Consider the following 22743-nt stretch of genomic DNA (forward strand, 5'->3'; position numbering starts at 1 on the left):
CCCTCCTGCTTCTCCTAATGAGATTCGGATTAGACCAGCTCCGGCACCTCGCGCCACCTTTTCCGGGCTCTCTGGGGGCTGAGCTGCCTGGAACAGCATGATCGTTAGACGGTTCCCACGTAGGTCACACACACACACACACACACACACACACACACACATCCCATGGACCCTCCCTGAAATCCATGGTAACCAGAATGTGTGCCGGTGTGTTTGTGAAACCGAGAGCAGAAGCTGGGAGAGGGTCTAAGACGTGCAGCCTAAATCAGAAGCTGCTCCACTGGGGGCCGGGGGCCGGGGGCGGGGGTGGGGGGGCGGTCCGGGGTGGGGGAGCCGGCGCATGCGTGGCGTGACCGCAAATCTGGCCAAGCTGGCCGAGTGCGTGGGAGAATACCGATTGCAGGGGGCACAGCGATAAGAGCCCAGAGAGCAGGAGGGCTGGCGGGTGTGCGTCACCGAGAAAGCGGGGAAGGAGAGTGGGAGCAGACTGCAGGGGGGAATGAATGAACAGTCACATCTGCATTCTTCGCAGGGAATCAATGGTGGGGGGTGGGGACGGGTGACGCCCAGGCTGACTGGGGGGCGGGGCGGGGGCTCGGGTTTCTGGCTGCAGAGCCTAGGCTGTAGAGAGAAAGTAGAGGACAGCCCGCCACATATGCATTCTGCTTCCCGGGCACCTTCCTGGCTCCAGGGGCTCCCTCCCTCCACCAGCAGAGACCTGCGTGTCTCTCCACACGCGGGGGGCTGTCTGGGGCACAGGAACAAGTGTTGCTCTGGTGACAAGGTTCTTGAGCTGGGGAAGCCCCCTCCACACCAGCTGGTGCCCAGGAGCACTGCAGGCTGAGCACTGCCCCTGGGGCCAGGCTGTTAGCTCTGACCCTTCACCTGTTGTGCCAGGGCAGAGATGAGTTCTGCCAAGGCCATCTCTTCTGAGGGCACGGAGATACATGGCCTCAGGACCTCAGGGGTGAGGCAAAGAAGGGGAGGGTCATATGAATAAAGGAGAACTCTCTGGCCTGAGAATCAGGAAATCTAGGACCTGGCCCTGGCTCTGTGTGACCTTGGGCAAGTCACCTCACCTTGCTGGGCCTCGGTTTCCCCACATGCACTATGAAAGGTTTGGATTAAATGATCCTAAGGAGAACTATGCAGCTGGGATTCGGTATCTGGTTAGTGGGAGGAAGTATGGAGGAGCCTCACCTATGAACCTGGCAAACATGTATGCAGGCTGGCAGACTCCTAGGGACAATGTCTTAGCCCCTTACCCGTGCCTTCAGCAAGGACTTGCCCTGCAGCAACCTAAGGCACCAGGGAAAGGAGAGTCTCTCCTGACACATGCATCTTTGGTAGGGGACCATGGAGTGGGGGGGAGTCTCCTCGGCCCCCTGAGGACCCCACACAATGCCTCCTGGTGTTTATGATCAGGAAGGTTTTTTCTAGGGCTCAATCTTATAGATTTGGGAGAATTTCCTATATCTTCCTCCCCATCACCGTCAGAGAGCTTGAAGTTGGCTATCAAATCCTGCTCCATCCCCCATTCACCTTCTCTTTGAATCTCTTTCCCTGTGGTGATCTTTATGGTCCTGTATCAGAGGTCCAGGTGGTGGGTAGTGGTGCTGGTCGGAGTACCTGAGCCTCTTTTAATCTTTGGATTGCATCTATGAAGCCAAAGCCTTATCACTCTCTGGCTGGAGAAAAAGCTGGAAAGCCAAGCCGCATCCCTCCACATAGCCCCACTGCTGCCTTCTCTTCTTGGAGAGTACAGAATCTGAGGGGTTGGTCTCCCCTCAGGAGGTGGGAACCACCTGCCCCCTCAAAGATGGTGGGCCAGAAAGAGAGAGATGTAGCAGACAGAGAAAGAGAGGTAAAGATGAGGGGAGGTGGAGAGGGGTACGTATAGGGGGCTGAGAGTAGAAGAGGTGGAGGGAGGGAGAAAAAAAATCTTTCAAACCAAGCAAAGGAGTGGGATGAGGGACACGCTGAGGAAGGAGGAGAAGAAACAGCTGGACGTCAGGAAAAAGAGAAGTCTGATTGGCTACACGCCTGCCTTGGCTGGCTCCCCTGCCTTCCCCAGGCGACAGTCTACCCAGACCCCTCCGTGGGTCATGACTTCTCCATCAGAGTCCCCACCTCTCTGGAAGTTGTGAGCCTCCGTTTGGAACCAAAAGAGTCTCCAGGGGTAAGGTTCAAGGCTTTGAGGGGTTAGGCCCATTGGTATGCAAATGAGGGAGAGTGCTTGTGGGGAGGAGAGCACAGGGGTGCAGTGAGGTGGGGTGTCTGGGTTGAGACAGGGGATTGAGGTTGGAGGGAGGCAGTAAACTGTCTTAGGGCTTTTGCTTTAAGATTTTTTTGATTATATAATTTGGTTTGGAGTAACGTATGGGAGGTAAGATGAAGAGACACCTCTTGCTAGGATAGGGGCTTACCCCATTACCCAGCAAAAACTAAGAAAGGGAGCGTGCTCACTTTGGCAGCACACATACTAAAATTGGAACGCTACAGAGATTAGCATGGCCCGTGCACAAGGGTGACACGCAAATTCGTGAAGCTTTCCATATTTTTTTTTTTTTTTTTTTTGCTGCATTGAGTCTTTGTTGCTGCTCGCAGGCTTTCTCTAGTTGCGGTGAGCAGGGGCTGCTCTTCGTTGCGGTGCGCGGGCTTCTCATTGTGGTGGCTTCTCTTGTTGCGGAGCACGGGCTCTAGGTGCGCGGGCTTCAGTAGTTGCAGTACGCTGGCTCAGCAGTTGTGGCGCATGAGCCTAGTTGCTCCGCGGCATGTGGGATCTTCCGGGACCAGGGCTCGAACCCGTGTCCCCTGCTTTGGCAGGCGGATTTTTATTTATTTTTTTTTTTGCGGTACGCGGGCCTCTCACTGTTGTGGCCTCTCCTGCTGCAGAGCAACAGGCTCCGGACACGCAGGCTCAGCGGCCATGGCTCACGGGCCTAGCCACTCCGCGGCATGTGGGATCCTCCCGGACCGGGGCACAAACCCGCGTCCCCTGCATCGGCAGGCAGATTCCCAACCACTGCGCCACCAGGGAAGCCCGGCAGGCGGATTCTTAACCACTGTGCCACCAGGGGAGCCCCATATTTTTTATAATTGAGTCACTTTGCTGTACAGCAGAGATTGGCACAACATTGTAAATCAACTATACTTCAGTTTTTAAAAATGAAGAAAAAAAGAGGGAGAGTCTACTAGAGACTTGTGTAGCCAGCTTTGGGGAGAGCTGCATTATCAGAAATACACTGGGTACCTCACATCCACACTGCACACATTCCTTGACCCATCTGTGCATATGTGGATGAACATTTGAATTCACCTGTACACAGAAACCTAAGGAACTTTCCGAGTGTGTACAACCAAACACAAAGAGCTCTTTCGTTTCCATAATCATTTGTTTCTAAAAAGCTGCATTTATAAATAGATTTTAAAACTAACATGCTTTTTTACAGTGTAATCAATTTTTAAGCCTATGTTCTCTAAATGGACTAGTCATTCCTGGAACTAGGCATGCCTTATTTATTTCTGTGCCCCCAGAGACAAATCCAGTGCCTGCGACTATTAAGATATCTCATAAATGTTTGTCAAGCAAAGGCATGAATGAATGAATGATCTTTTTAAAAACCACAGGATTCCTTAATGGTGAAGTTTCTCTGAATCTAGTTTAGTGGCTAATGGTTGTACACTGAGTGGGTGGCTGTATAAGAGAGAACATCTGTGTAAATTCACAAGTGTGTGCCTAGTTAGTAGGGACATATGTAGACAAGGGGACATGCATGAGTGTGTGTGTGTTAAGTAAATGAGCCTTTGCCAGGTGCCTGCACATTCCTGCGTGAGTGAATATCAGTGTGTGGATGAGCATGTGAAGAGACAGAAGTGGCGAGCAGTGAGGGGGGCTGGCAGGAGATATCCCCCTAGATGTAGCCCCAGCCTTGAAGGAGCCTGCACATGCAATGAAGGCACTAAGTGTGTGACAAATGGCTTAAGAGTCTGCAAGTGTGGGGGTGGGAAGTGGGGTGAGTTTGTGAGCTGTTCCCCCAGGACTGGATACCTAAGTGATTCGGCCCCATTCTCATCCCATCCCCCACCTGCCAGGACTTCCATGAAGCTCCTGGCCTTACTCAGCCTGCTGGCCCTGATGCTGCAGGAAGCAAGGACAGCATCTCTCCCAAAGACGGAGAGGGAGAGGGAAGGAGACCAGCCGCACGGAGAAGGCGATTCTTATGCAGTTCTGCAACTGGGGGACTATGTCCTGAGCCTAGACAACTACGATCAAGTCATTGACCTGAGCAACTATGATGAACTCACAGACTACAGGGACCAGCTCCCCAAGGTGAGGGGCATGCAGCAGACCCATTGCATTCCCTGCAAGAAACTGGGAGCCTGAGGCCTGGTCCCTCTCTACCTGTTCCATAATGCAGGTATCTCAAGCCTCCAACTTTCTCTAGGAGGTGGAAATTCTTATCCCTCCACAGGAACTTGTCGTTTAGATAATACTAAGAAAGAGGACACAAAACTTCAAGTTCTTTGTCTGTTTGTAGCAAATTTTGTGGGACTTCCCTTAGAAGTCATACATCCCTCCTTCCCTCTGCCTTCAAGACCATAAGGTGTATCTCACTGGGACAACAGCAATGTCCTCACATTCTCCCTTGGAAAAAGGAATGCTACAACCTGTCTTTTCTTAGACTATCTTCAGTTCTGAAATTCATTTTTCAGCCCTTTCTGGCCTTTGCAGGGACTGATCTGAAGTCTGCACTCATCTGCTGTCTGACCTTGGTCTGTGCGGGCAAGGGAAAAGCCCAGTCTGGGGGGTCTGGAGATGTGGTTCTGGCTCTGCCACCAGACGGCCCCTTGAGCTCAGTCCCTCCCCATCTGGACCTCAGTTTCCTCATCCACGTCATGATGAGGGACCAGATGCTCAGAAGGCCCTTGCCTTGTTCACTCTTCCTGCCGTCCCTCCCTCGTTTTCCACAGTGACTCTTTGCAAGCTTGAAATTGGTCGCTGAAGTTCCCAGAATCCAAAGTGAAGTCCCTCTCAGCCCCTCAAAGCTGGCTTACTGTATACTGTGTCTCCAGGTTAAAGGGACCAGCCTGGCTTCTCCAACCAGGACAAGTTTCTCTCAGAGCACAAGGGCTCCAAGGACACCCCCTTCAAACCCCACAATGGCCAGGCCTACGACGCGGGGCCTGCTGGTTTCCCTGACCAGCCATGGTAAGTTCACAGGCACAGGTCTCAATAGCCACAGGTCATGGGCCGGCAGCCATAACCCAGCACCAGGGGTGCCAAAGAGGAGTGCAGTCAGAGCTATGTGGAGTGGAGGATCAGGGAGAGAAGGGGAAACAGCTGCAGGGGAGGAAAAAAGAAAACAAAGGGAGAGCCTGGCTGTTCCTAATGCTTCTTCCTGAGTGCACAAACTGGATAGGAAGCAAAGAAATGCAAGAACTCCGCTGTGCCTAGAAAAGCCACCTACCTTAATTAATAGCGTCGCTGGGGGAGCAGGTTGAGTGATAATTAGATTAGAGACAATTAAAGGCCTGTAGAGAAGAATAAATAACTTTGTGGCCGTCATTTGGCATGGGGGCAAATGAAGTAGTCATACTGCTTTTCAGCTTGAATTCCCTCGTTAGCAGCTTTTCCCTCTCCTTGAGGCCCTCCTGGAGACTCTGGTATGCTGGCATATCCGCCGGTAGGGGGTTGACACTCTGCTGGGGTTCAGAACTGAGGCAGAGGAGGATGCAGTTAATTCCTGACTTGCTTGCTCTCGGTTCCTGTTCTCTTCTTGAGATGTTTGCCTTGGGTGGGTATAGGGTAATGGGGCACCTGTAGAGAAAACACTTCTGTCAGGAATCCATGATGTCCCAGGCTTAAAGAGACCATAAAGGGCCTCAGCTGGACCTGCCATTCAAGGCCTGGGGATAAGTACACTGGTCACGACTGGTGAAGAAGAGCTATCTCTTAATCTTGGGTCTGTGTCACTACCAACAGAGTTCCCTCTTGAGTTGGACGAGCAGTGATCTCCAGTAACCTCTGTTCTTTCTAATAACAAGGGATGGAAACCTCCTGCAGTATTCAGTAAAACCTTCCCAACTTTGTAAAGCCAGTCTGAGCTCAATGGTCTGGCCTAAGTCTCATGACCACTGGTCATGGACTGAGAACAGGGGAGGGATGTTTTCCAATAGAAAACTGAGATGCTGATAACGATGAGAAGGGGAAATGAATCCTGGGCAGGCAGTGTACACTCCACCTTGGCTCTATTATGCTTTTCGGAGCCACACAGAACATGTCTAACTCCTCGCCCACCAGGCAGATGGCAGAGCTGGCAGCCATTGGCCATTCCACTGAATTTGGCTTTATTTCATCTTCATTGCACCTTTTAGGACCAGAGGGGAGCCCTATGGAAAAGAGACTGATAGATGTCCTAGAAACGCCCACATAGGCCCAGAAAAACCTACACAGGACCAGGGTCTGATAAAGGCACTAATGGGCTTGGATTGTAACGGGTAATAACTGAGGGTGGATCTGCTTCTCTTAGGTCAAGGGCTGAGTGCCAGGCTGGCAGCGGCCAACAGCACTCCTGGGTACATTGTGACAGTCGGTCTGGGCAGCAACCCAAGAAGACACAGACAACCACGGCTCAGACACTCCCTGGGGCCAGGGCTATTGGTCCCAGAGGCTGAAGGGAGTCTGACTGAGGAGGGGGGGTCTCCCTTTGTTCTGTCTTCCACCTGGGCCAGGCCTGCCGACCTGTCTGATCTGCGTGTGCCTTGGTTCCTCTGTGTACTGTGATGATGCTGACCTAGAGAACATCCCTCCTCTTCCCCAGACAACCGCTTACCTGTACGCCCGCTTCAACCGCATCCGTCATATTCGGGCTGGAGACTTCAAAGGGCTGAGTATGTAATGTCCTGGCAACAGAAAAGAGTGGGTGGGCAGAGGGAACCCCCAGGGTTCTTTCCCTTGCCACCCAGCCACATTGAACAGTCACCAGCCCAAGTGCCTTTCCCTGTTGGCTTTCAGTCTCTCCAGCTATCAAACAGAAATAGCCCCAGTCTCTTTAATTCCTTTGCTTGAAGATTTTTAGATGGCAAAAGTGACCTGTTCTTGTATGTTCTCCCCGAAGCTATGGGAAGCAGGGGAGGAGAAGGTATGATCAAGCCTACGTTTTCAGGCTGTCCCAGCAACTGTAGCTCTCTGCCGTCCTGGCCTCTGGACAAGGCCATGTTAACTCTTGTCTCTAATCCAGATTCTTCCACTAATTACTGACAGCCTTCCTGGGCCTCATTGTTCTTTTGTGTAAACTAACAGGTAGAAGTGGGATGGATCCAGGGATTCCTGAGCCTGTTGGGTCTTACCCTCAAAAAGCTTCTTCCAAGCCAATCCACATAGGACAGAACTCCAGGGGAAGGTATCACAGAATCTGAGGGCTTTTCCAGATTTATAGAGTTATTCCTTCTGGTTTGGACCTGGTGCAGGTGGAGAGCTGGCTAGCATCCCCTATCCTGAGAGGCAGGGAGCAGGGCACAGGCAGCTCCAGCAGGAGCAAGGGAAGATGGTATGTCCCTCATCTCTCTGTGTTCTGCCCTGCACCTCTTAGCAAAACTGAAGAGGATTGACCTCTCTAGCAATTTCATCTCCTCCATCGATGACGATGCCCTTCTCCTGCTGCCTGCTCTGCAGGATCTGATCCTCCCTGAGAACAAGCTGGCAGCGCTACCTGTGCTGCCCACTGGCATTGAGGTCCTGGACATCCGCCTGAACCAGCTCCAGAGCTCAGGGATACAGCCTGAAGCCTTCAGGGTGAGCCAGGGCCTTAAGTCCCCCATCTACCACATGCCACCCATGCCTACAACCACACACACACACACACACACACACACATGGCCCTCACAGGATATCTCTGCTCCAACCCTGTTCTGGGGCATGAAAATCAAACCCAATTTTCCTCATCTAAACCATCAGCAGCTCCCCCTCTCCCTCTGTGGGGCACCTGGTCTCTTGGCTTCTTTTTGTGCAACTGCCCAGTCACCTCTCTGTGCACCAACATCCTCGCACACTCAGTTTCTGCTCCCCTAAAACTTTGACTTACATGTGACTGGACTTGCAGTGGTACTGGCTCCAGTTCTCACTCTACATATTCTTTTATTTCCAAAACCCATCACTAACTGACTGATCACTGTCTTTCTAGGAGCAAATTCTCAAGAGAGAAAATCTGGTCACTGGCTGGCCAGTTTTGATGGGAAGGGCTCAACACATGGCACAAATATGGCCCCCTGGGCTGCCCACTCAGCAGGGCCAGGAAGAGTCCTGGGGACAGTTCCAGTGAGGAAGTGAAGAGGGGTGTGGATGAAATTGACACCCCAGCTCTGTCACACTCACATATGCAATCTGCTTCCATTGTGCCTGTGGCTCTCATTACGCTGGTCCGAGTGTTTCCCGACCATGCTCTCCACAGCTGCTCCAGATGTAGCATCTGGAGACTTTTCATTTGGGAAAGTCCCTTCTGATAGCAGAGATGCTGAGGCTGGGCCGAAATGTCCTGCGTCCTGCCTCCCACCCATCCCTGCCCCTTGCCTGCTCTTCCCAGAGTCGCCACTGACACTGCCGAGTGCCTTCACACTCCCCCAGCTGCCGGTGCCTCAGTGGCAGCAGCTTTTCCTTCTGCATCCAGTGGGAGGAAATGGGCCTCCCCCACAGCACCCAGCGCGGAACCTGGCACCTGGCTGAGGCCCGGGAGACCCTGAGTGAGTGAATGGGATCACATCAGCCACCCATCACTGCCAGGGCCCCACAGCACCCACCAGCCTCACGCACCCTTTGCCTCCTCCCCAGGCGCTGGAGAAGCTGCAGTTCCTCTACCTGGCCGATAACCTGCTGGACTCCATCCCCAGGTCCCTGCCCCTAAGCCTGCGCTCACTACACCTGCAGGTGAGCGGCCTCCCCAGAGCAAGGGCATTGAACAGCACAGAAAGCGGAGGTCAGATTGCAGGGAGCCTGCCCCCTTAGGCAGCGGTGGGTCTACGTCACTGAGAGCTCGTGGGAGACAAGGATTGGTAGGTGTTGTTCAGACCACTGTCCACAGACTCAGTTTGATTTCTTCCCCTTCCTGCTCTTTGCAACACTTCCCCTCCATGTCCTTATCCCATCTCACCCAATTGCTTGTTCCTTCTCCCCCTTCCCTTACCCTCTGTCTCCCGTCTTCCCTTCCTCCCTCTCAATCTCCCCTCTCTCTCCATCCGTCCTCAATGGTCTCCTCTCCTCTTTCCTTGCATGGGACGTTGGCTTTCTGTGCCTCGGCTTCTCCAGTTGTAAAGGGGAGGCAAGCTGGTAGGGAGAACACACTGAGCCTGCCTTCAGTGCGGCCTGAGGGCAGAATCTCCCGGCGGAGCAGGCTTGCAGCTGTCAGTGTGTTCTTTCCAGAATAACATGATAGAGACCATGCAGAGGGACACCTTCTGTGACCCTGAGAGGCACAAGCACACGCGGAGGCAGCTGGAAGACATCCGCCTGGACGGCAATCCCATCAACCTGAACCTCTTCCCCAGTGCCTACTTCTGCCTGCCTCGGCTCCCCACAGGCCGCTTCACCTAGCTCACCCCTTCCACTGCTCCCAAGTAAGAGCCCTTGGAGGACCACCAAGGGCACGGGCCTCCTGGGCCACAGGGCCCGATCCCTGTCAGTGGTGTTTCATCCCGGCACTAATCATCCTCAAGATGCAATTGCAAAACTCCACACACACCCCTCCCCCAACGCACACACGGAAATGTCCTCCAGGAGCCAGATTTGTATTTCTCCATCCTCTTTCCTGAACACCTTATGGCGCCTGGCTCAGAGAATAGCGACGTCTGCAGCAAAACTCTTTCCCATATCCCCCATCCCTCCTACCCATACAGAATGCCAAGAAAATCATGTAAGAGGAAGAGGAGGAACAGAAAGAGAAGGAGGAAGTGGGGAGAAGCAGTGGCGTGCTGGAGCCAGCTCTTACTACTAGGCTCTCAATAACTGATCATTAAAATTTTCCAGAATTTTGCAAACCAGTTGTTAAATACAGCCATTATTAAAAACTAAATTATATAAACTCACAATTAGATATGTTGAAAACAAATGTAATAAATACTCAAACTCATCACTTCCCAATTACTTTACTATGTTTTACTATTAATCATGTTCTTGAACTTACTTACGTCCACGGTACCTGTGTGGTGGAACTACTATATAATGACAGGCTACTGCTGCCCATCTCTTCCCAGCTCTGCTTTCAGTGACATCACATTGGTAGTTTGAAATTGGCCATGATGGGAGTATTTACACCACGCACGTCGGTAAACACTACACATTAGGATTTTTTTGAGAAAGAGAGAGAGCCTGTTGTTAAGCATTTGCTAGCACATTTGCTAGCACACCACTGAGGAAAAAGAAGAGCTATTTAAACTACCCCTCCCCGTACTTCCAGGCCACCCCACTGGGGGTAGGGTGGGGTTTCTGTGGGGCTTTTAAAATTTTCTTACTTTTCCTGTGCCAGGGCTTCCTGTTAGATTTGGAGGGAGCCATTCATAAGGATGGAGAACTGACATGAATCTTCATCCGGATGCCTCCTTGTAGCACTTACCTGTTCCTGGTTCAGTGACCAGCTTCTGAGCACGGGTGGCTCAGCCAGCTGGTTCCTAGCCATGCTCTCTTGATGTTTAACCACCAGAGGGCAGCCTTGTGCAAAGATAAATAAATAAATATAGCAATTACTCACCTCCTTGCAACCTTCTTGGATCCTGGGCTGGGCCTGCTGTACTGGGCGAATGGGAAGAAGGGCAACTATGATCTAGCCAACTTGCCCCTTGAATTATAATGGGAAGAGAGATGTCATCTTTCTCCTTCTTATAAGGACATGTTGGGCAAGGGAGGGTGGTGTTATAGATCGGTGCTTGGCATCGGGTGTTGACTGGGGCATAGAAGAAGGGTGAGGCCAGAAGTTCATATATTCATTCAGCAAGGATTTTATTGAGCACCTACCTGCTATGTGCAGATGGTATGCAATAGACATACTCCTTTTCTTCATGGAGCTTAAAGTCGAGTGTGGAAGACATGTGTGAAACAAATAATCACACAAATAACCACACTATTCAACTCATGATAAATACTGTAAAAGGAATATTCAAAACGCTATGAGAACTTACAGGAGGGGGACACAGTTTAAGGGTCCAGGAGACCTTGAAGAATCAATGTCTAAGCTGAAAGCTGAAGGAATAGGAGTTAGCTAAGGCAACCACTCAAGGCCCCAGGTGGTCCCCAAGTCTGGAGGAACAGGTGTGTCTTGGGGCCCACCTGGAAGGGAACCCATTCATCCACCTCCCCCACCTGTGTCTAGACCTCTCCAAGTACTGTGGGTGCTCCGGACAGTCCTGTAAGCAGACCAGTCAGGGATCATTATTCACATTCTTCAGATGAAGAATTTGAGAACTAGAGAAGACTCCACACACAGGCTGCAAACTAGGAGTGGGAAGTCTCAAAGGCGGTGAGAGCGGCCTGGTACAGTTGCTGCTGTGTTCACCCTCCCTCTCCCCAAGGACCCAAGGATTCCAGGACCCAGCAGGCTCCCTGTCTCTCTCTGTCTCTCTCTCTCTCTGTCTCTGTCTCTCTCTTGCTCTCTCTCTCTATCTCTCTCACATGCACGCTCTCTCTCATCCCCCAGTCCCATCCTCTTCCATATCCCACTGTATTTGATTGTGACCAGGCCTAGGCATGCAACAGTTGGAAACCTCAGGATCCGCAAGTGCAAGAAACCCTGATTTGAAACAATCCAATGGAAAAAACAGAAGAAATTTTCCAGAACTGGGGCTCCCGTGTGCTAGAAGCCACATCATACCCATATGCCCCAAGGTTAATATGTGCTAAATACAGAAAGTCATCTGACCCCTGTTCTACTGTGGGAGAAGGGGACTCACAATTTCTGGACTCCTGGAATTTGCCAGACACTGTATTAGAAGTTTTTATGCACATCAACTCACTTAATCCCAACCACCACTCTAGATAGTAGAGATGTTTATCTCCACATTGTGGATGAGGAAACAAGTTTGTGAAAGTGTGGTACCCAAATTCACACAGGTAATAAGTGGCAGAGCCAGGATTCAAACCCAGGTCCCTCTAAGCACAGGTTACGGAGTCCTGCTCTCACAGCACACTTCAATGTAGGCACTACTTTCAAGGCCAGCCAAAGTAGACAGGCTCCTTTCCTGAGGCCACAGCTGCTGTGCTGGGTAGGATTTCCCCAAGGGCCTGCTGCCTTTGCAGCTGTCTCCTAACTAATGCCCCATTTTTGGCTAGGGAAACCCAAGGAATAGAAAGAACGCCCTTGTTGGCCGCCTCCCTGAAGAAATTATAAATAGTGCATCTGTCCCTCGGCCCCTCCCATGATCCAGGGAGTGGGGAGGGAAGAGAAATCCAAGTGGCTCCCAGCAGCTCTTATATCTTGACTGAAGGAGCTGGGGCTCTTCTCAGGGACCTAAAGAAGTTAGGGTCGGACACCTGGCAGGGGAAAGAGAGAGCACCTCTTTATCCAGACTGAGGGTCTCCTGTCCGGCGGAATGGTAAAGACGGGTGTGAACCAGCCCTGAGGAAAAAAGGGAGAGCAGAGAGGAGTGGGCTGTGGGGGTCCAGTCAGGTGGGGAAGGGGCCTCACTGCTGATGCAGTGGGCAGTGCTAGGGGGATTTAAATCCACCTCTTCAAAGAGCCAGTCTTTTCTGGCCTCACTCATCCAGGTCCTTAATGACACTCAGCACCTGTGCTCCACCTTAGCAACCTTGGTGAGGACCCTTGCTCTTGGGTGGCTCCCTGGTGGCCCTCCTGCCAGCCCTGAGCAAAGGGGAGCACCTCCCCCACACCCCGTTGCACCCCATGGCCTCAGGGTGGTTCTAGCTCCAGGCAGGCGCCCTGACCAGTTCTGTGACTGTTGTGGGAGGAGGCAAAGAGGCCAGGGTAAGTTTGCAGTGACTGCCGGTCCACCTGCCCGTCCACAACTCCACAGCCAGGCCCAGGGCAGGAAGAGGCTGGTAGGGAATGGAGGGAGGGAGGGGCTGCTGGAGGGGCTGGAGCTAAATCCATTCAGGAGCCAGGGAGTGTTTCCTCACCCTGACCTTGCCTTGCTCCTTCCTTTCCCCTTGAATTTCCTCCCTGAATAACAATCTCTTAGGCTTATGCTGTAAATTCTCACTTTACAGATAGACCTCTTTGATATATGGGATTGAATTTATGGTCCCAATAACTCTGCAGACGGTAGTATTATCTCTACTTTACAGATAGAAAATGGGAGGCTAAGTGATTTGTTCAAGGGAAAGTTGACTTAACATATAGAAGCACAAGGGAGATGGGGGGAGACAGCCATCATTTCTTGGGAATTCCTGCAAGAGAAATGGAAATCCCATCACCAGCTGCTGGAGCAATGGATTAGTATCCCCCTCCCCACTCCCCAAGAGCTCTTTGAAGAGCAAGGAACAGAGAGAGCCTCTCTCAGACTGGCAAAATGCGTGCCACCCACAGGGCTGTGGGCCTGCATCCTGATGGTGCACAGGAGGTAGTGAGGAGAAGGCAGCTTCTGCGAATCTCAGCTCAGGAAAACCCCAGGACTCAAGGACACACTGCCCCCCATCTCTGCCTCCACCCCAGCAGGCGCATGGACAGCCCAGCACCCACACGCCCCCATCTGTGTCCTTCTTGCTTCCGGCCAGAAGGAGGGAGGCAGACAGACAGGAGGTGCACGAGGCTCTGCCCTGCCCCCTCCACTGTCTGGATCTCTCAGCTTTCTCCTTCCTCCTGCCTGCCCCTCCCCTCTCCCCCACACTAGATACCAACTCAGTTTGGCCTCTCCTCTCTTTCAAGGTCATCTCTCTCAGCTGGGCCAGCTTCACATCCCCCAGCAGCCAACATCTCCCCATCTCACAGACCTCCCTCCTGTGGTTGCTGGCAGCTTAAAGGAGGGTCTCCATAAGGAGGGGGGATGCTGGCTTCTTTCCCCACGGCTCCCATGTCTCCCTTCTCCTCCAAGAGTGACAAAGCAGCCAGGGGACCACCTCCTTCCTGTCTCACTGCACAGCCCCCCAAACTCAGACCTCCTTCTTATCTTCAGACCAGCCTGTTCATCCCTCCCAGGCGTGGAAAAAACCTGTGGCCGGGACATGCATGTGCACACTGTCCAGTACGTGCATGCAGAACGCGCTACATCTGCTCTCTTCTTTCCTCCCCTCTGCAATCTGGTTCCCTGCCCATACCCACTGCTGTGCCCCAGGCACCGGAGCAAACAGTTCTTAGCTTTTTCCTGGCACTGCTGGTCCCAGCCCCATTGCCCTGAATCCTTGTCTCTGGTGTGTATCTAACACACAGTTCACACAAAGGAGGAAACGCAAAGTGTTCTCTGCTGCAGCCACCTGCAAAGGAACCATGGTTCAGGGAGCGAGCAACTGGAATGAGAGTCCAGAGCCCTGAGTCTGACCACCTGAGGCCCTGACTCGCTGTGCAACATGCGGCAAAAGTCATGCCAGCACCACAGTCTGCCTGCCTTCCACTTGGGGACCCTCAGCCTACTTCTGTGGCTCAAAGCATAAAGAAGCCTGGTGGGCGTGGTGTATCTCCCCACCCCCATTACTTTTCTAGTCTAAGAACAAAGACCAGACCCTCCCCCACTATTCCCAGTAGCACAGGCCAACGTTGACAGAGACACCTAATGGTAAAGGAGAACGAAGGAAAACAAAGGGGAATAAGGACAGAAAATACACACCACACAGAATGTGTCTAGCCCCCAACTCAAGGTTTCTGATCCCAGATCAACTGCACTTTGACCCAAAAACTGGCTTAGCTGCAGGCCTTCCTGAGCCCCTCTCTGGTCCTGCAGAACAGGAAACAATCCAAGCTCTCCTCCCACGTAGGCCAAGGAACCTGGGATAGGGACATCCATCCTGACCCCTCTTGACATTAGAGGCAACAGCTCTTGAATCACACGTTGCCCATGATCAGTGTTCACCCACCTAAGGATGACCAGTCACCAAAGGGTAACCAAAACGCAGTCTCAGGAGAGGTGTTTCCCTCCTCCAGAGGGGACCCTGCATCCGAGGACAGGCTCCTGGAGCCCAGTGCCTGCAAGAAGAGCAGCACGTCTCTTGGGGATCTAAGAAATCCCCATGGAGCCACGTCCTGGGAGACAGGCATGATGGCAGATTTGAACCTTGGGGACAAGTGATAGCAGGTGAGACTGTGACCTTGGGGAAAGTGCTGGGGGATGGGGGAGGTGGGGATTGGCATGGGCAGAGGAAAGGTGGGACCCTAGCCATGCATGAAAAATGCCAGGCTAGAGAGATGCCCACAGGCCCCATGCCCAGGACGCTCTGCAAAGTAGGAGGGTGTTAAGCAGTTACACAGATGTTTCAAGCTAAAGCACCCTGCAGAGGAGAAAAAAAAACAAACATGTAGTCTTTAGGGATTCAAGTCTTCCAGATCATCTGTATAGTTGGGTTAAAGTCACCTTGCCCAGGCAGATGCTGGTACCCCTTTGAACAAGTCAGTCTGAAAATAGGCTCCATTTTAAAGTCAGCAGATCAGAACATTATCCCTACAGAGATTATGGGAGGTAACGAAAGATGGGAAGAAATTCAGTATTCCAAAGGCCTTGAGATGGCTCACAGACCTTCAGTCCAAGCTCCTGTGTCCAGGCAGGTCTTTATCTAGTGCAGGTAAAACCTCCCCTGGTTTTAAGTAAGAGCCAGAGGTCCAAGCTGCAGAAAGCTACCCAGCCACCATTTGCAGGACACCGTTGCCTGGCCTTGGCGAGCCCTTTGCATTGCACGCATGGTTACATTTAATCCCCATAGCAGCTTGATGAAGTGAGCACTGCCCCAATTTTATAGAAGAACCCCAAGAGGTTAAGTTCCTTGTCCAAGGTCAAGGAGTTCCTTGTCCAAGTTATGCAGCAAGTAAGAGGCAAGTTTGAATGGAAATTCAAACTTGGCCTGACTGCAAAACCCTCTTTCCCTCTTGGATTGGTGCTGGGTGTCTGACATTCCTGGTAAATCATGGGTCACCTCACGCTTCCCATAGGAGCCTTGCGTATGGAACACACCCAGTAAACACCATGTGGCCAGCTCCATGGCGTTGTGGTCCGAACGCAGGCTGGAAGAGAACTGCCAGACATAAGGCAGAACGTAAAGAAGATAGAATTTATTAGAGGGAAGGTCGCTGCCAGAACAGCAGGCCGACTTCCTAGTAGTCTGGGAGAGTCGAGCCCCGAACATGTGCTACTGATCAGTTTTTATAGCCTGAAAACAAAGGAATGGTCCGAGGTGAAAATTTCCTTTACTGATCTGTCGAGGCACATATACCTTCCTTCTATAGGGTGGGAGTGGGACAGGGCAGATGCCTTTCCTTATTTGGGACAGGTCTCGTTGCCCAGGTGGGCGTCGCCCAGGTGGGCTCAGGAATTTCATAACCATTGCAACATGGTGGGGAGGGCAATTAAGAGTCTGGTAGGAGGTGTGACGCTGACACTTTTTCAGGCAGGGTCGTCCTTTGTCCTTGAAGCACCATTGTCCTTGGAGCACCACACATGGCATGGGAAGGGAGGCAGACTTCTGCAGAAATCTGACCTTAAATAGCTCCTTTTCTGCCCCCTCCCTACCCCAGTGGTGGCACCCGCACACCTGGATTTCTCCTTCAAGCCTTTCCAGTCTAGATCTCCCTTCCCACACCCCCTCCCTTCCTACCCATTGTCTCTGAGCCCAACTTCTTGGCCCCTGATATTCTATTCACCGATTTCTTCCCGCTTCTTTCACCCTGAATACAATAGGCTCCTTCCTGTGTGTGTTGGTAAACAGAATCACAACATTCCGAGGGCGGTGTGTTCCAGACCAGGTTTCAGCTCCTCAAGGAGCCCCTCATGCCACAGTCTCTTCCTGATGGGGACAGAACATCTTAGAGAGGTGGCCTGGCCTGGCCCATGCCCTGCCTCTCTGCCCCTGCCATTCTTGCACATTGCAGCTTAGGGGACAAGTGGTACAGCGCCAAACGTACTGCCTCTATTTTTCCTCAGAGCCCAGGAATTGTTCTCTCAGCTCCTGCCTAGAATACTGGAAGAGGGATGGGAAGGGGAAAGTGTTCATTTGTTTGTAGCCATCACCAAGCACGTTCCCACCACCCCACACCCAGGCTGAGATCTGGTAGGTGGGGGAATGGTGTTTTCCAAGTAACCTCCATGACAGCCGACGAAGAAGCAGCAATAAACATGGCAGAGACAACACCGGAGAAGGGAGACACAACCACCTGAAGAGAGCAGGCGGCCACAACTCCTCCATCACAGAGAATGATGGGGATCCCCTAATTCTTGACTCACACGGATCCTGAGCCTCAGTTTTCTGAGCAGGCTGGAGAAGGAGCATGAGTCTGCAAGGGCTCATCAACCAAGAGATTCACACAGAACTAGGCCCTCCCTCAACCTTAACCATCTCCAGTGTCCTTCATTGATTCTTTGAACAAGTCTTTATTAAGTACCAAGCATCAGGGACATTATAATAAATAGACAGACAAGGTCCCTGTTCTCAGTGGGGGAGGCAGGCAGTAATGGAATATGCAAACAACCAGATCAACAATGTAATTCAGACACATGCAGCAAAATGAGGGTGATGTGACAGAGACTGGTGATAGCACCCGCAACATTAGAAAGGGGATTAAGGAAAGCCTCTGGGAGGTGGTGACGGTTGAGCTTGGACTTTCATGACAAGAAGGCAGCAGCCTTTCCAAATACGAGGCGAATGCTCTCCAGGCAGAAGGGAGAGAAGAAGCAAAGGCCCTGTGCAGAAACAAGCAGATTCAAAGAGGAGAGAGGAGATCCATGCAAGCAGCCAGAGCTGCTTCCCCCTACCAGGGTGTGAGGGAGGGGGAAGCAGCCGGCCCTGAACATCAAGGTCTTGCAGGATTTTACTGGAAATGAGATGGGTCCTTTTCCGAGGAACTCAAACACCCTTACCTGCTTGTCTCTCTGTTAGTGATGCTAAAAACACAGGGAAGGAGGGGAAGGAAGTGTGATTCACTGGCGATGACATTGACCAGAGCCAGTATAACCTTTTAGGGAGGAAGGATCTGTTGCTTGGCTACCAGGCCTGGGGAGGGTCATGGGTGGAAATGGGCAACAGAAGTGGAGCAAAAAGAGAGACACCAGGGGAGGGTGTCTAGGGGAGGGTTGAGAGCAGGAAATCTCACTGGGCTGGAGCTTAAAGAGCGAAGGAGGCCTGAGCGGCTCCCAGGAGCCGTGGCGCTTTGAATAGAGGGGAACAGAGTATTTTAAGGAAGTTTGTTTGGCTTTCACACAGTGTAATTTCCCCTTGGTTATCCTCTCAAGAAGACCTTGTGTTAAGAGCCTCACTATGTCCCAAAGCTTTTAGAGTCTGATGTCAGCTCCTTTTAGACAAGTCTAGAGACTTGAAGTGGGCCTCAGGAGAGCCCCAGTGCTCAGTGCACTGTTGAGACTGGAACACAGGTGAAAAGAGCTCCTGCTGGGACACTCGCCTGCTGTGTAGCCTCAGTCCAGTCACTTCTCTGCTCCCTTCCTCTGGCCATGAGAGGACTGACTTAGATGATCTCTAAGGTGCAAGCAGTCTGGGGCTCCGAGATGCCACATGTCCTTTCGTTTCCTTAACAGAGACTTGAGAAGATGAGGCTTAGATCCTCCTGACCTCCAGAGAAGGTTGTCTCACCCCTGCAGCAGGCTGTCCTGCTGCCCTTAGTGCCGAGAGGGGACAGTTTTAGGGGCACACCTGCTCCCTGACCGCCACACACTGCTCAGGCCCAGCCTTCTCCAAAGAACTGACCTCCCTCAGGGACAAGGGACTCCTGGAAGCTTTCATCAGCGTCTGTCTTTCGATGCCAGGACTGGGTTGGGTGCAGCCCCGAGCAAGGTAGACCATGTAAACAACTCCTCAAGGAAGGCGGCTACGACCTCAGTGGTGAGATACCCCCTGGGGAGCAGAAGCGCCTCTTCACCTTCTGGAGAGGGTCTGGGGTGACCTGTGACCCTGGCAGAGCCAAGAGTTCAGGTCCTCTCTCCTCCTTACCCTGCTGCTTCGGGGCCAAGCAGAGTCTCCAGGCCCTGGTCAGCCCTCTCCTTCCTGGCTCCTTCCTTCTAGCTTGGCTGCAGGAACCCGGGCATAGCTGCTTTAGCAGGCTGCCTGCTTTCTTCAGCACAGCAAGTCCTTCCTGCAGAACCTGCAGCGCTTTCTACCACCTTAGTAACCAGCACACGTACCCAGTGCTCTTCCCCTCCTCCCCTCCCCTCCTCCCCCGCCTCCTGCCTCTTTCCTCCTTTCTCTCTCTCTCTCTCTCTCTCTCTCTCTCTCTCTCTCTCTGTGTCTCTCCCCCACCCCCTTCCTTTACATTCTCCTGCTTCCTCCCCACCCCTCAGAGCCATTGCCAACTCCTGGGAAACTGAGAGCGTTTATCATCAAATCAGGCTTTGTCATAAGGAAAACAGGTTTATTTTCCTCACTTTGCGAAGGTGCTGACAGGAGCAGCTAGGTAAAGGGTGTTTTGTATATTCAAAGCCTCCATCTGTCCGTCCCCCACACCCCCTCACCCCCACCCCCATGGCTGAATCTGGCACTATTTTCTCATTTTCCTCAACGGCTGCTCCTCTGACCTGCCTCTTGGGTCCCCCATTCTCTTAATCCTCACCTGTGAGCCTTTGCCCACAGGACCCATCCACTCCTAACCATTCCTTCATTCAGGTCATTTCACTCATTCAGCAATTTAGAGTCATTGCTTTTATGTGCTAGGGACTCCAGGTGCTGTGGATATGAGATACAGGGGGTGGGGGGGTGGGTGCATGGATACACGAATAAACCATTAAAGTACAAAGCAGTAACCGTGGCAGCAGTGGTGGCACACGGCACCAAGGTGGGGCAGAGACCATGGAAGGCGGAAGGTGTACTGAAGGAGAAGATAGTGATGCCAGAGGAAGCCTGAGGCCAAGTGGGATCATGGGATCAAGGGCTGGCGGGGGGATGGGGGGTGATGCGCTACAGGCCTGTACCCAGGGCACGCAGTGGTGCTGAGCAGGGTGATTCTGGAGCAGACGTTGTGAGCAGAGGAAGCAGGGGCAGGAGAGGCTTATGAAAGGAGCCCCTGCTGGGTGGCACGTGGGGGATCAGAAGGGTCAGGCTGGTATCTCAGAAGTTCTGTGAAAGGCAGTTTTGAGGGGGACAAGCCTGGAGTCTGGGGGAGGGAGACTGGTTAGGAGGCCAATGCCATGAGAATCAGAAGTGAGTTCTGGGACTTCCCTGGTGATGCAGTGGATAAGACTCTGGGCTCCCAGTGCAGGGGGCCCGGGCTCGATCCCTGGGCATGGGAACTTGATCCCACATGCATGCTGCAACCAAGAGTTCACATGCCACAACTAAGGAGCCCAGGTGCCACAACTAAGGAGGCTACATGCCACAACTAAGGAGGCCGCCTACCGCAACTAAGACCCAGCACAACCGAATAGAATAGAATAGAATAGAATAGGATAAAAAAATAAAATGAAGTGAGTTCTGAGTTGAGAACAGTGGTGGGACAGGAGAAGTCCCAGGAGCCATTAAAGGAAGAGCCTGCAATAGTTTTGGGGAGTGGGACTCTCCAGCAGAGGGGCAGCTGAATCCAGGAGAGGGTATGTGATGGATTACTAAGCACATGAGCTGTGAGAAAGGCAGCCAGGGGGCAGAGAGCACTGCCCAATGGGAGGAGACCCAGGCCGGGTGGGTGTGCAGGCAAAAGAGAAGCCAGAGAGGTGAAAGCAGCAGGAGAGGCTGGCAACCCAGAAGGGAAGAAAAGGGGTAGAGGGTAAAGTGGGAGGTAGTCGGGTCAGGCTTCACTCAGAGCAGAGTGTCACTAACAGCTAACACCCTGTTCAGTGTGGAAGTGACGTTGGCCCTGGTGACCCCTGTGTGAGCAGTCTGGGCTCACTGCTGCCTCTCCCCTCACCTCTGGGGTCTTCCTGGAGACAACCACTCTTCATTCTGCCACCCCATTATCCATCACAGTGACTGCTGGTATTGAGCACCAACTGGCAGTCTACCCTTCCACGGGCTATGTAGCGTATAGGAGAAGCACAGCCCTCATGCTCAGAGAGCTCCCAGTCTATTGCAGGAGCATGTGCACAAAATCTCCATCCATTAAAAAAGCAGCCAACAAGGGACTTCCCTGGTGGTGCAGCAGTTAAGAATCTGCCTGTCAATGCAGGGGACACGGGTTCGAGCCCTGGTCCTGGAAGATCCCACATGCCACGGAGCAACCAAGCCTGTGCGCCACAACTACTGAGCCTGCCCTCTAGAGCCTGCGAGCCACAACTACCGAGCCTGTGCACCACAACTACTGAAGCCCGCGTGCCTAGAACCCATGCTCCGCAACAAGAGAAACCACCGCAATGAGAAGCCCACGCACCGCAACGAAGAGTAGCCCCTGCCAAACTAGAGAAAGTCTGCGTGTAGCAACGAAGACCCAAGGCAGCCAAAAGAAAAAAAGAAAAAAGCAACCGACAAGTAATATCAATCAGGAATGAACCTAAAGTCAATGAATGCATGCTAAAGGGATGCCCAAGAGAAGAGGCTGACTCCAGAAGGAAGGCAGGGACACCCCAACTGGTTCTGCAGCACCAGGACCGACTGGGACATGAAGTCTGTAATTCATAGCCGATCAGTCCTGGAGGGCCCAGTGCTCTGACCCCTTTGGAAACTGCTCTCTTCTCTGACAGCTGAGCTCTTCTCCTCGGAGGCCTAGGGCAGGAAGGTTTCTCTGTGAGATGTACTCTGGTGCCCCGCAGCCAGGATGATGGACGAGGAGGCAAGAGAGCTGCTCAGGGCGACTGAGACCAGTGGGGCTGAGCAGGGAGAGAAATATTATGGCAGAGCAACTGAGAAACAGGAGAAGCACTCAGGGGCTGGATGGGAGTGGCGGGGAGCTAGGCCCTTCTCTCAGCCATCTCCACTTCACCTGTCTGCCTCTCGAACCAGGCCCTAAGTTCTATGACACAAATGACACAGAGGGACAGCTGAGAGGGGAAGGTGAAAGATCAAGGTTCCAAAGGATCATCTATTCCCTTCAAGGTCATGGGTTATGGAAAGCTCTTGGGTGTACCCAGGAGTAGCTCACCTGGCAGCCGAGACCTGGTCCCTGTTCCAGTGCCCCAGTGCCCCAGAAATGGGCCCAGCCCCAGATTCTCCTGGCAGAGATTCAAGCTCCCATTCAACCTCACTCCCTCAGGCATAGGAGATGCTGGCGCCAGCAGCTAGCAGAGGGAAAGACACATCTCCTTGGAATCAATCCAATCAGGACTCCATCCCAGGGTCCAAGGTACAATAGAATGGCAGCCAATCCCTCCAGGAACTGAGGCTGCCATTTAAACTGACTGGCAGGCTCCACCGCCCATAGATGGGACGAGTAAGGCCTCAGCCTACTCTTCTCCAGCCTTTGCATTCCATTTGTCCAGGCCTCTGTAATGTACTGCATCCCTCCCATGTACACACAGGACGATAGGGATGCCACTGTCCTCTCACTCCCCAGCAGCTGCTGGATAAGAGGGGAATCAAAGAAACAGAAACTCGTGGGAGCCACCCTTGCAAGCAGCTGAAGTGAAAGGAAGCTGGGCACAGGGGGAGGGGTCTGGGGCTGGGCCAGCTGGCATTATCGGTCTCGCCTGCCCAACAGACAAAAATGACTGCATTATTGGTTGGGTAATTGAACT

At 52.6% G+C, this 22743-nt stretch overlaps 1 protein-coding gene, 1 long non-coding RNA gene and 1 other non-coding gene across 3 annotated transcripts; 2 read left to right on the plus strand and 1 right to left on the minus strand.

The window, feature by feature from the left end:
- Window positions 1-2458: 2458 nt before the first annotated feature.
- On the plus strand, window positions 2459-2562 carry LOC113607581 (U6 spliceosomal RNA). The gene has a single exon (XR_003427996.1). It is a non-coding gene; the product is annotated as a U6 spliceosomal RNA (small nuclear RNA).
- Window positions 2563-3103: 541 nt separating this feature from the next.
- Window positions 3104-10189, plus strand: OPTC (opticin). The gene is made up of 6 exons (XM_027082674.1): window positions 3104-4333; window positions 5077-5210; window positions 6728-6894; window positions 7596-7798; window positions 8831-8926; window positions 9419-10189. Exons 1-6 carry the CDS (start codon window positions 3800-3802, stop codon window positions 9587-9589), a joined length of 1305 nt encoding a protein of 434 aa, XP_026938475.1. The 5' UTR covers window positions 3104-3799; the 3' UTR covers window positions 9590-10189.
- On the minus strand, window positions 4388-10263 carry LOC113607411 (uncharacterized). The gene is made up of 3 exons (XR_003427937.1): window positions 10183-10263; window positions 6837-6906; window positions 4388-5719 (listed from the first exon to the last, which is right to left on the minus strand). It is a non-coding gene; the product is annotated as an uncharacterized LOC113607411 (long non-coding RNA).
- Between the last annotated feature and the right edge of the window lie 12480 nt (window positions 10264-22743).

This window comes from Aethalodelphis obliquidens, unplaced genomic scaffold, assembly GCF_003676395.1.
Source record: "Aethalodelphis obliquidens isolate GAN/ISIS:26980383/991018 unplaced genomic scaffold, ASM367639v1 scaffold48, whole genome shotgun sequence".
In the NCBI taxonomy this organism is placed as follows: domain Eukaryota; kingdom Metazoa; phylum Chordata; class Mammalia; order Artiodactyla; family Delphinidae; genus Aethalodelphis; species Aethalodelphis obliquidens.